Below are 12,086 nucleotides of genomic sequence, written 5' to 3' on the forward strand. Positions count from 1 at the left end.
GATCCCTCATCCTGACTCTGATCCTTCTGGATGTTCAGCTGTTGATTCATATCTCAACATCTCCAATTAAAAATCAATTCCTATCACATTTGTTGAGTTCAAACATGCCTGCTAAGTTTTTGTCGGCAGTAGAAAGCTTTCCAAATGTATGATCCTTGAAATAGCCCCAGTGAAATATAAATTGCTGTGAAATTTCACTGCTGCTTCATTTGCACTGAGTCAGTTTCCTGTGGCTGTTTTGTCTCATTCAGTTCTGGCAACAACACAGACTGAAGCCTGGAATAAACAGTGTGTTCCTGTGAGTGTGTGTGTGTCAGTGTGTGTCTGCAGGGATAAAACTGAGCTTCATATTGTCTCATGGTGTCAGAGCAGGTGAAGATGATTGACCATCACCCTCAGCATCGACCTTATTAGGGATAAGCCATCGCAGTCATGATGCAGTCGACCTTTAACCCTGTCTGATAAAAACCGTGTTGAATAACATCAACCTTTAAATCTTATCTCTGCATCAGTTTCAAAAAAACTCAGGAAAAAAAAATGCTTTTGCTTGAATCAAGGACTCAAATTGTTCTGTCATAAATCGAACATTCAATGTGAAAGTGAACTTTAGAAAATTGAATGTTTAAATATGAAAAACAGACCTTGGGGTCTGACTTATTGTCCCGTGTATAGCTAAAGCTAAATTCCCATAATGCACTGGGAGTTAAACATTGCAAGTGTCACCCTTTAAACTCTCAAACTGAAGCTCCTGCACAGTCACAGACTAAATAATGAAACTTTTTCAGGGCTGAACACAACAAATGAACTGACATTGTTGTGGTTTCTCATTAATTTACCAAAGTTATTCAGGATTCAAATGAATTCATCGACATTTAAAACTTTCAATTTGTCCCAAAAGTTGGAGAATAATTTATTTGCACAACTCTTTCTCATCGTCGTGTCCAACCAGGTGACGTCCTCATCTATTAAAAAAAAAACTACGTCTTAGTGCTGACTCAAGTCTTGACCTGACTAAACCTCTCACATGGAGACCAGTCCCTCACCAGCCAATTACCAGGGGTTGTCTATAGTTCCCCTGAGAACCAATCAGCACACAGCATCACATAACCAACCCCCCCCCCCCCCCACACACACACACACCCAGACACAAACATGCTTCATCCTGCTGATCAAGGGCTCTGGGTTCATACAGTAATAACTCACCTCTCCTCACCCCTCCCTCCCTCCCCCAAACTCCACTCATTATTACACTCACTCTCTCTTTAGCTCCTGATTGAGAAATCTGCACTTTGTCTGGATGTATCTTCCACACACCATTAAAGGGCGACCTAATGAAGTGATCAGTATACCAGTGGTAATATCTGTGTCCTGTGAATAAAAACGGGTTTTCACTGAAGCATAAAGTTTTTGCTCATCACTGTTCATCCAGCTACTTTAATTAAAAAAAGAAAAAACATGGCTGAGCGCAGGCTAATGAGAGCCCTTAGCAACACACATTTTTCATTTGTAAGCACAAAGGAAACAGTCAGCAGTCTGCTCTGGTATTAATAAGAGCTTCATCTGTGCTGCAGATCTGATTTCTGTCCATGAGCTCCACATGAAATCTCCACATTTTCATTTTCCTTAAACACGACACACTGCAAAAACACAAAATCTCACCAAGAACATTTGTCTTAATTCTAGTCAAAATGTCATTTCTAGTCAAAACAAATCTCATTTTACTTAAAATAAAACCCATCACATTAAAAAGTAGCTTGTTTTTAGACACTTTTTTTTAACTTCTTTCAAGCTGTTTTTCACTTGAAATAAGTAGAAAAATCTGATAGAGGGGCAAGTTTTTCTTTCTTATTACAAGCACAAAAAACTTGTTTGTTATTGAAACAAGTGAAAATTATATAATAACAAGTTAATTTTTAGGTGATGAGTCTCATTTTAAATGGAAAGAGTATTTTGACTAGAAATGAGACATTTTGACAAGAAATAAGACAAATATTCTTGGAAAGATTTTGATTTTTTGCAGTGCATTAACTCCATTTACAGTACTGCATATTGGTTTACTCTCCTTTTCTGCATTTAGATCATTCCTCTTAAACAAATGGTGCTTCTCTTATTAATATCAATTATAAAATCATAAATGTGAACGGAGCGTTTTTTGTTTTTTTGTTTTTTTTCCTCGTGAGCACGCACCGTCCACACAGTCAGCCGCGCATGTTGTTGATAAATCGCTGGAAGAAGTCGAGCTCTCTCCGACAGCACAACTGTGACCACGGAGTATTAATCACAGCAGGACAGATTATTAGCCGTCCGCCATCCATCTTTTTCCCCGCCGGTGACATTGCAGGGTCTATAGGCAAACAATGGGTGTGTTGGTTTTATCCACAAACATGCTGCGTGTTATGAGGCGGCGGCTCCATTGTTGTTATGGATCTTTGGGCGTATGGAGCGAAGAGCCTGGAAAACCCCTTTTCTTTCCAGCTAAAATTCAAGTCTTCTGTGTATAAAAGAGTTAATTGTGTCTTTGTTTGTCTTGCAGCGTCTCCGACCGTCCCTCCGCTGCACTCGGAGCATTTCAAACCCTGTCATGAGAAGGACCTGGCCTACTGCCTGAACGGCGGCGAATGCTTTGTCATCGAGACGCTCAGTGGGCCTCACAAGCACTGCAAGTAAGTGATCATTTAAATACCTCCTCCTCCTCCTCCTCCTCCACACCTTCCTATTTCCATCCTGAACGTGCAAATGTCTGTGTCTCTAATGAAATAGCCAGTTAACCAATGAAGTATCATGAAGGCCTATACCACCAAACACACATCAGACACCACCGCCGCTGCCGCCGCACCCTGCAGGTTTTGAAATTATTGCCTCTGAAGAAGGAGCAATTTGCCCCTTAATGGGGGGAGATGAGCTGCTTGGATTTACAGCAGTTAATGGATTCAATGGGTGACCTAGATTTATGGCCGAAGAAGCAGAAGAAGAAGAGGAAGAAGAAGAGGAAGACAACACAGCGTCTATAGAAAGTTCTCAAACCCGCTCTCAGCATAATCCACTTCTCTGCTGTTAATTGGTACAGTACATCCCAGCAGTCACAGTCAGCTCAACGCTCTGTGTCCATGTTGTTGCTTTGCTGCCTGTACGTTTACATAGGAATTCATTAGTGGATTAATGATTATTTGGAGGGTTAAGGTGCTTTAACATACATTTTATTTACCTTTCGCTGGGCTTCAACCACACAACTTTTACTGTGAACTGTCCCTTTAACTCTCAGCTGGGTGCAGATCTATAGGAGCAGCAGCCCGCCGCCTCTGCAAACACTGTGACAAACTGTATGGAAAAGTGAGGGGAATTTTCTGCAGCTCAGTGGCTGTGCAGCTGTGCATGTGTATATATGCATAACCTGTGTGTGTAGGCGTGTGCGTATGAGTGTGAATGCATGGGTGTCACCATCCTATGTGTGTGTGTGAGAGTGTGTGTGTCTTAGTTGTCCCAGATTTGAGAGTAGAGCTCATGGGCTCTTAGCCTGTTCAAATGTGGGGCCCTTTACTAATTAAGTCCCAGAACAACTTCTTCCCAAACCTAACCGCAGGACTTCCACCCGACCTGTTTTTCAAAGAGTCTGTTTTGCCTTCTCTGGGCTACAAGTATACATCCGTTCAAGTGTGTGTGTTTGTGTGTGTGTGTGTGTAGATTATAATGAGGGATGTGTTTTGGTTCGGCAATGTGAGGGAAAGTCACCGAATGAAGAATATATGGACAGAATGTAAAAGACATACACACATACACACTGTACATCCTCCTGCAGGCCTATGGTCACACCTCCTCCCTGTCTCTGACCTGATCTTTAAACATGTGTATTTTAGGTGTGTTAACTCCCTGATTTGCTCTGAAACACATGCAGGTGTAGGTGGGCCTCCTCACGGTCGTACGTTTACACACACACACACACACACACACACACACACACACACACACACACACCGCCGTCGTCCACATGACTAAGTGACAAATCTGCATAGCTGCGAGGGGCTGCAGCTCTGCAGACGTGAGATGGATATTAATGAATCAAACTCCTGCTCCGTGAGGCTGCGTTTTGTTTCGGGGACAGACGAGACAATTATGTCTCTGCAACATAAAGCTACCTTTGCTGTCTGTCTTTCTCCAGCTCTCTGTCCTGAAACGAGTGCATATATTATATATGCATGTATTTAAGGAAGCCAGGAAGCCGGCAGGATATCTGTTTGATGAAGTGAGTGCACTGAGAGTTACCTTGCTTTTATCTGTCCTCTTCAGTTTTCCAGCGTACGACGCTCTGTGTGATCCAGTCAAAAGTCAAACAGAGTCCACAAAAGCACAAGCGTCTGATTTTTTTTAACATTTTTTTTTTTAAATTTCATCACAGAAAAGTGTTGATAGTTGAAAAGAGGAAGGGGAGAGCAGCAGAAAACAGAGCGAGGCCGAGGTGTACTGTAGGTGTAGGTGGTGGACGTCGAGGAGAGTCGGAGACAAGGAGGGGGGGAGGAGGAGGAGGTTAGCTCGCTCGCTCCCGTTGCCATGACAACGCAATCTGTGGACAAGCAGAGCTGCTGAGGAGCAACAAAAAAAAATATACGGCGGGACGGCCTTGAACACACTGTCTGTGCATGTTAATGTGCAGAGAGAGAGATGTGCACAGAGTTGATCTCTGCTGCTTAATCGTGTGGCAATGAGCTTTTCTAAAGGAAAGATATGGACCATCAAACAATATGCCATCTGCTCCGAATCGGAATAACAGCTGGTGTGATCATGCAGTAAAACTACGAGGTGTGTTTAGTACGTAACTTTAAAAAAAAAAAAACATTTAGAGTTTATAAAGGGGGTAATATAGTATTTTAGACTTTGCAACTGAAACTAATGAGTCAGTCTTTTTCTGGAGTCAAACTTGGTGTGAATATTTAATGAACACATGTCGGCTACTCTCACTGACTGAAGACCGGAGAGTAATATATCAGAAATATTTACTAAAACCAAGGTCTTCAACGCTTTTCAGGCCAATGGCCCCCAAACTGATGGAGAGATGGAGCACGGACCCCCTACTATGAACAGGGGTGGCCAAACTTATTTGGCATATTTAAGAGGTTTCCGTTGTTTTTGTTGAATTGGCCATAAATCATCATTATGCTCCATAAACCATAGAATAGAGCCAAGGGAGCCATCATAAGAAGATTCAGGTCGTTTTCTTTACAAAAAACAATCTAGGCCTATTTCACACAGTCATGTTCCTTCACAGAAGAAGTCTGGAGCTCAAACCCATCGAGCAAATGTGAGGCGAAATGGAAAATAAACTGGACAGATCTATTCTACATTTAAAGAAAAACCTTTTGAGCAGAAGGAGGCATGATGGGAAAACATTAGAGTTGAAGTTCTTAGGAAATGCATTGTCGCTATGCCAGAGAAATGTGCTGCTGTAATTGCTGCGAAAGGTGGACATCCCAAATATTAAAGTTAAAAAAAAATAAACAGTAGGACTCATCTGATTGTGCTTACACTGCAAAAACTCAAAATCTTTCCAAGAATATTTGTCTTATTTCTTGTCAAAATGTTTAATTTCTAGTCAAAACTAATCTCTTTTCACTTAAAATAAGAATTATCACCTAAAAAATGAACTTGTTTTGCAAGTGTTTTGTGCTTGTAGTAAGAAAGAAAAACTTGCTCCACTATCAGATTTTTCTACTTATTTCAAGTGAAATTATGCTTGAAAGAAGTTTAAAAAGTGTCAAAAACAATCAAATTTTTAATGTGATGAGTCTTATTTTAAGTATAATGAGATCTGTTTTGACTAGAAGTAAGACAAATTTTCTTGGTAAGAGTTTGAGTTTTTGCAGTGTAGAACTGAATAATTATGAAATTAAATCATGTTTTGGAGGCAAAAATCTGGTATTTTCAGATTCATCAGCTGTTATAATAATTTAGACGGTTCCTGTATATTGTATAGGATTGTGTTTTACATTAAATTGGGTCTATAGAGTCATGTATAAACGTACCTGTTGAAGATATTACCAAGATTCCTCACTGAAGAAGCACTGGGCTACAGTGTTGTTCATCCGACACGCTGCTGCCAGACTTTAATTTATCTCCAGCAACAAAAAAAAGAAAGAGGGATTTCACCCCCGGCTCAGGATCAATGTATAATCTGATCCAATTTATGTTTACAACAAATTGAGACAAATCAGGTTGTAAAAGCGTGATCAATCCAGACGTTTAATGGGGATAGATTGAGCCAGTTTGTGGCGTTATTTGTCACAGAATTAATCATTTTTATTTGTCAGATGAAACTTGATCCCTTTTTCGCAACGATTTTTTTTTTCTTTCTTTCCCAAAGACTCATAACTCAAATATCAAGTGCCATTCAAGAGCACGTTGTAAAACAAGTGCTGGGATTGTCCCCCAGAGCGCTGTTTAGTGCTGTCGGTGTGCGACAGTTGTTTTTGTCAACCTGCGGGGACGGATGGATGCAGAGAGGGGAGGGGATCCACACACACACACACAAACATGTCCTATACACACATGTACACACACCAATTCTCATTGCTTTGGGCAACACAGTCAGGCATTCAATCATTAGTGCTCAGCTAACCAGTAAATTAGTCAGAGTGCTAAGATAATATTTTCAGAACATGGCGAGAGGCCAAGTCGCTCAGTTATTAAAAAAAAAAAAAAAAAAGTGTGAAAGTGTGCGATGCTGAAATTGATTAATTACTTTTTAAGCTTAGCTGGATTTTCCCAAAGAGAACAAAAACTCTAATGATAGTTTTAATGTAATTACCAGTTCAAATAGTGTCTGTTTAAGTATCTCCCCTTCCCCCCCTGTTCGCCCGTGTGCTCTTTACTCTCGTCTCTGTGGTCGGACAGTGGATCCTCCTCCATCCATCCAGCTTCACCTCCTCCTACTGTTTATTTATTCCGTCTTCTGAGGTACAATGAATTAGATTTCCTGCTGTGTTATTTATTTATTTCCTTCCGTCCTTCCCTCCCTGCTGGGGTGACCGAGCGGAAAAGCCCCGGCCTCGTTATCAACAAGGTGCCGGGGTCTGAAGCCCCCCGTCTCATTGCTGCTCCTCGGCAATAGAAAAGCCAATCTCACCTGGCAGGTGGAGGCGATGCTGGTTTTTGGAAGAGATCCCTGTAAAAAAAAAAAAAGAAAAGCCACAGCCAATGAGACCATGAGGCTGACACGGAGCCTCTCTGACACGGAGGGGGGCAGCAGGGGCAGATATATGACACGTATGCAAACACAAATCTTGGCACAGCTTGTGTGTTGAAGCTACAGTGTCAGGCCCAGACTGTGTCACCAGCTGAGGCTCCTTTTTTCTTTTTTTTTCGGGAAGAAAATCCTCCTGCAGGGCCGGAGCAGCAGATGTGACTGATCTTGCTAAAAGTTTCATCTCCTCATGGTATGAAGATCTTGAGTGGAGTTGATGTGCGGTTCCTGACTCAGCTCAGGGTCTTTGTGAATGGAAATAGTGTTTGTTTGCTAAGCTGAAGGACAGAGTCATTCAGCATTCATGTCAGTCATGTGCCACTTCTTTCCCCTCCACATTCACCCTCTCTTCCTGTTCTTGATCATTCAACTGAAAGGCCTTTAAGATAAATAATAAAAGACAGATATTAAATGCAAAGAAAAACATCTGATTTTGCTCCATCCGTCTGCCCTGCAGCTAATTTTCCTGATGAGCAGAGATGTAAATTGAGTTGAGCTGACACTTTATCAGTGTTTTTCTTAACAAAAAAATGATCCAATTATAATTTTTATACATCTCCATCACAAATGAGCAATGCACAACTCTGCTTTGGTTTCATAAAGTTCTGTGTGAATGATCCTGTATATGTGGCGGCCGAGTCTCTTGATAAAACACCAGTTGCTGAGTTTGTTGGCACAAAGTACAGAAGCAGCTCTGGGGAGAGAAGGTCGTGCAGCAGACAAACCACTTCTTCTCAGAGTGTAATCCTCCTTCCCTCGCTCACAATCCTCCTCATCCTGCCTCCCAGCTCTCTGGACTCCAGCCTCTTCCTTCCCGCTTGACCTTGGGCTTTCCCAAAGTGCTCAGCAGCTCCAGCAGATTGACTCAGGCCCCATGGTGCTGTGGTGTCAGGGGAAGTGGGTGTGCTCTTATAATTTAGCGAAGGATTGACACCCTGTGTAAAAAAAACAGCGGTACACTCTGCCTGTATATTTAAAGGGGACATATTATGGAAACATTACTTTTTGAAGGCTCTTTAACATAAATGTGGGTGTTTGTCTGTAATTTTCAGGCTCCCTAGATTGAAATCCACGTGGTTTTACGAGCTGTTTTCGCAGTTGTCTGATAGTAATGTAACAAGTTTTTGAATTTGCATATACTACCACCTGGGGTAGGTATCAGGGGAGGGGCGGGGCAAGCAGTGGTTCATTTGCATTTAAAGGGACAGGCACTGAAACCAGCCGTTCTGAACAGGGCTGTTTTGAGAGGATGAAAAGAGCTGTGATGCTTGATCCTTGGGGTATTTTGACCGAAGCATGTCACAGACATGTCTTTAAGACACCTAGGAACTATTTTAATTTGTGTAAATGGGGCAGAATATGTCTCCTTTAATTCATATAGTAAATGAGTCAGTTGTATTTGCAAACAGTCATTTAACTTCTGCTGCTTGACTTCAGGTGCAGTTTGTTGTTCCTCGGTCTGTGCACACATGAGAGTTGGATGAGTGTCTGACTGTCTAACCTTGTAAATAGTCGCTGAGCCAGAAGTTTATTTTTCTAAATTGTGTCTTGGTTTTCAACAGATGTGCAGGTCAGATTGTGTCACCTTTTCTTTTATCAATTGAATAGAATTTGTCAAGGGGCCGTTTGCAGATTTTACCGCTCCTGCACAGACCTGATGCAGGAATAAGGATATATGAGATAAGGTATATGAAATGTAGCCTGAATATCTCAAGAAATGGTTCTCCCGCCCCCCAAAAAATGAGAATTCAGTCGATATCTGTACAACGTAGTATTACCTCAACGTCACATTAACTTCACAGGATCTGTGGTTGGTTATAAACCAACAGGACAGGTTGGAGACAGGGAATATTTAACTTCCCAGGACGGTGAACTGGAGGCAGGAGCTGCATCTTCTCTGTCTCTGTGGGTAAAAAAACAACAACAATAGGTTTGTAGAATATAAACAATGTGCATCAGAGGGGATTTAATACCAACAGTATATACAATATATGCCCTATAGGTGTGTGCTATACAACTGCTGGAGCCACAGTAGGTGCAAAAGAGCAGCTGCTCAGTGGAATACATAATGTCACCTTCCACTGTTGTACACACACACACACACCCACTGGCAAGCCAATTAACAAGAAGCATGCATGAAATTGAAAACATGGCAGCAATAACACACCTCTAAGCTGCCAGCAAAACAAGGAGATTACATGCGTCTGAGAAATGATAGGCACTATACACTCATCTATACATATGCTGTTGAAAAAATCTCTGCGGTCGTTCAGTCGCGTTGAGCTCCGGTGACCGTGAAGGTCGTTACGTATGATTCGCTTAATTTTCATAGTCGTCAAAGCGCTCGGTGACCCCCCGTCACCCTTCGGGCCCCGTGGACGGCGCCTGTCATCTCGGAGGAGACGGCTCCCATCAGGATCGAGGTGGTCGCTCATGACTCTCAGCTCTCTATTGATTTGCAGTGACCCCCCCTCCCATCCCCTCTTCCTATGGCGAGCTAGTCACCATAGGAACCTCTGCTCTATAGGGGTCAAGCATTCAGGCCTGTGCACCACACACGTGCACAGTCGTTCCCATAGATACACTGCAAAAACTCAAAATCTTACCAAGAATATCTGTCTTATTTCTAGTCAAAATTTAATTTCTAGTCAAAACAAATCTCATTATACTTATAATAAGACTCGTCACATTAAAAAGTAGCTTGTTTTTGGACACTTTTTACATCTTTCAAGCATATTTTCACTTGAAATAAGTAGAAAAATCTGATAGTGGATCAAGTTTGCACAAAAACTTGCTTTCACTGGCAGATTTTTCTACTTATTTCAAGTGAAAATTAGTTTGAAACAAATGAAAATCATTTTTAGGTGATGATTATAATTTTAAGTGAAAAGAGTTTAGTTTTGACTAGAAATTAGACATTTTGACAAGAAATAAGACAAAGATTTTGAGTTTTTGCAGTGTTCAACTGTAGACGTCTCTCTGAGTCTATTACATCTTTTCCTTTTGTCACTGTGAAGTCAACTGGACCTGCCACAGCTTCTCATCCAAACTCCACTGACTTCTTTCTTTCTTTTTTTTTTTACATGAATCTCGAATGCCAGATTCCTCCAAACATCCAAAAACCACCAAATCAATGTGAAATAGCTCGTGGATATACTGTGCATATGCAAAAACCCATGAGAAATCGCTAAGCTACAGTGTCAGGGTCGAGCAAACTCAGAATTAAAAGTGTGTAGCAGTGAGAGAGAGAGTGAGACTGTCGCTGTCCAAGGTCCTGAAGTCTGTCCTCTGGGTGTTTTGGAGAAAAAGACGTGCAACCAACTCACACAACAACAGCAGCAGCATCAGCAGCAGCACATGTGTTCGTCACCCCGAGAGACCCAGAAACATCCCTGCAGAGAGGAGGAGTGGAGCAATGTATGGCGGGGTCACTGAATCCTGTGTGTGATATTGTTTCTGACAGCAGGAATTTACCTCGACAGGAGAGCGCCTCTGGGATGAGGGCGTGTCAAATGGCCATGGTGTATAGAAAGCTGCAGTGCACATTTGCGTCCGTGCATGTGGGGGGGAGCGTGCACGTGTCTGTAAACAGGAGCAGCATAAAGGTGTATAATCATTACAGGATAAAAGAAAAGTGTGATCTGCCCTTGTCTTCTCTCAGAAAACCATCTGGTTGCTGTTGGAAATGGAAAATACCTTTTTTTTTCTCACTCATTCTCTCGCTTTCTTCCTCTCTCTCTCTCTCTCTCTACCCTGCACTCCCTGCCTCGTTCTGTTTTCCTCTCCTCCGTCTCTCCTCCTCTCCGTCTATCTCTCTCAGCCCTCATCGCCATCTGTGCGATAATAATGGCACACCAGTGGGAGTTCGACTGGTGTCTCTCTGACAGTAATAAACAAGGCTGATGCCGTGGCATGCTTTCGTGGTGGGAGAAAATTAAACAGATAAGAGACTGCATATTATGGCTAGAAGGCAGAGCTTTCGGTGACTGAATCCTCCAAGATGCAATGAGAGGCACTCAGCATGGGTATGGAAAACAGAAGCTGGGGGGGGGGGTGAGGTGGTGGTGGTGGTGGTGGGGGGGGGGACAAATAGAAAGCAGGAAACAGGCAGTGAGAGCGGTGACACGGTGACTGAGAGGAGTGGAGTGTGTGAGCGATGGAAGCCAAACGACAGTAAGTCACTGTGTGCTGATTTAATTAGCACACAATGAAGGCTTAATGATCTTTTGGCACCTCAGCCGGGTTGTTATATAAAGGGAAGTCAAATTAGTGCAGACGAATCAGCTGTCATTTCTTTTTCAGTTTTTTTTTTTTTTTTTTTTTAATCAGTCTTAATTTTTCATGATCTTGTTTCTGAATAGAAAAAGAAACAAATGTGAAACAGTGGCTTCAAGGCTGCACAAAGTCATAAACATGTTTGAATTAACAATAATTAGACTCATGTTCAGTTTTCAGTCTGTTTTAGCTGATTGTTTTGGTTTTTGCAGCACATACGTTGTTTTTCTTCAGTCTAACTGCTCTGTCATAAAAGAAATTAAAAATAGTCAAGTTTACCAACAGACAGATAACAGCACACAGTTTGTATTAATATCTGCATGTCTACGTGCTCAGACTATGTGGACCTTCGATAATCTCCCAACATAAACATCCTATAAGTTGTTTCTACAGGCAGTTTATTACGACCTATAGTTACTTTTTTATTGTTAAGCATCATCCATAATAAAAAATAATAATCACTTCATTTATAGAACACCTTTAAAAACAAGTGCTTTAACATAAAATCCAGAAGACACAAGAGCACAACGAGAGAGGATGTTAAATAACAGCGACATATAAACCCATAAGAACTTAATCA

At 41.8% G+C, this 12,086-nt stretch overlaps 1 protein-coding gene across 1 annotated transcript in view; it reads left to right on the plus strand.

Annotated features, from left to right (window-relative positions):
- Nucleotides 1–12,086, plus strand: part of nrg3a (neuregulin 3a) — a gene marked incomplete at both ends in the record, with an annotated part of 391,384 nt that overhangs the window by 240,228 nt on the left and 139,070 nt on the right. The window contains one exon of the mRNA XM_083988298.1: nucleotides 2,534–2,663. Within this exon, the coding sequence (XP_083844424.1) occupies nucleotides 2,534–2,663 (130 nt within the window). The remainder of the gene's footprint in view (nucleotides 1–2,533; nucleotides 2,664–12,086) is intronic.

This window comes from Trachurus trachurus (genome assembly GCF_905171665.1).
Source record: "Trachurus trachurus genome assembly, chromosome: 15".
Taxonomy (NCBI): Eukaryota; Metazoa; Chordata; class Actinopteri; order Carangiformes; family Carangidae; genus Trachurus; species Trachurus trachurus.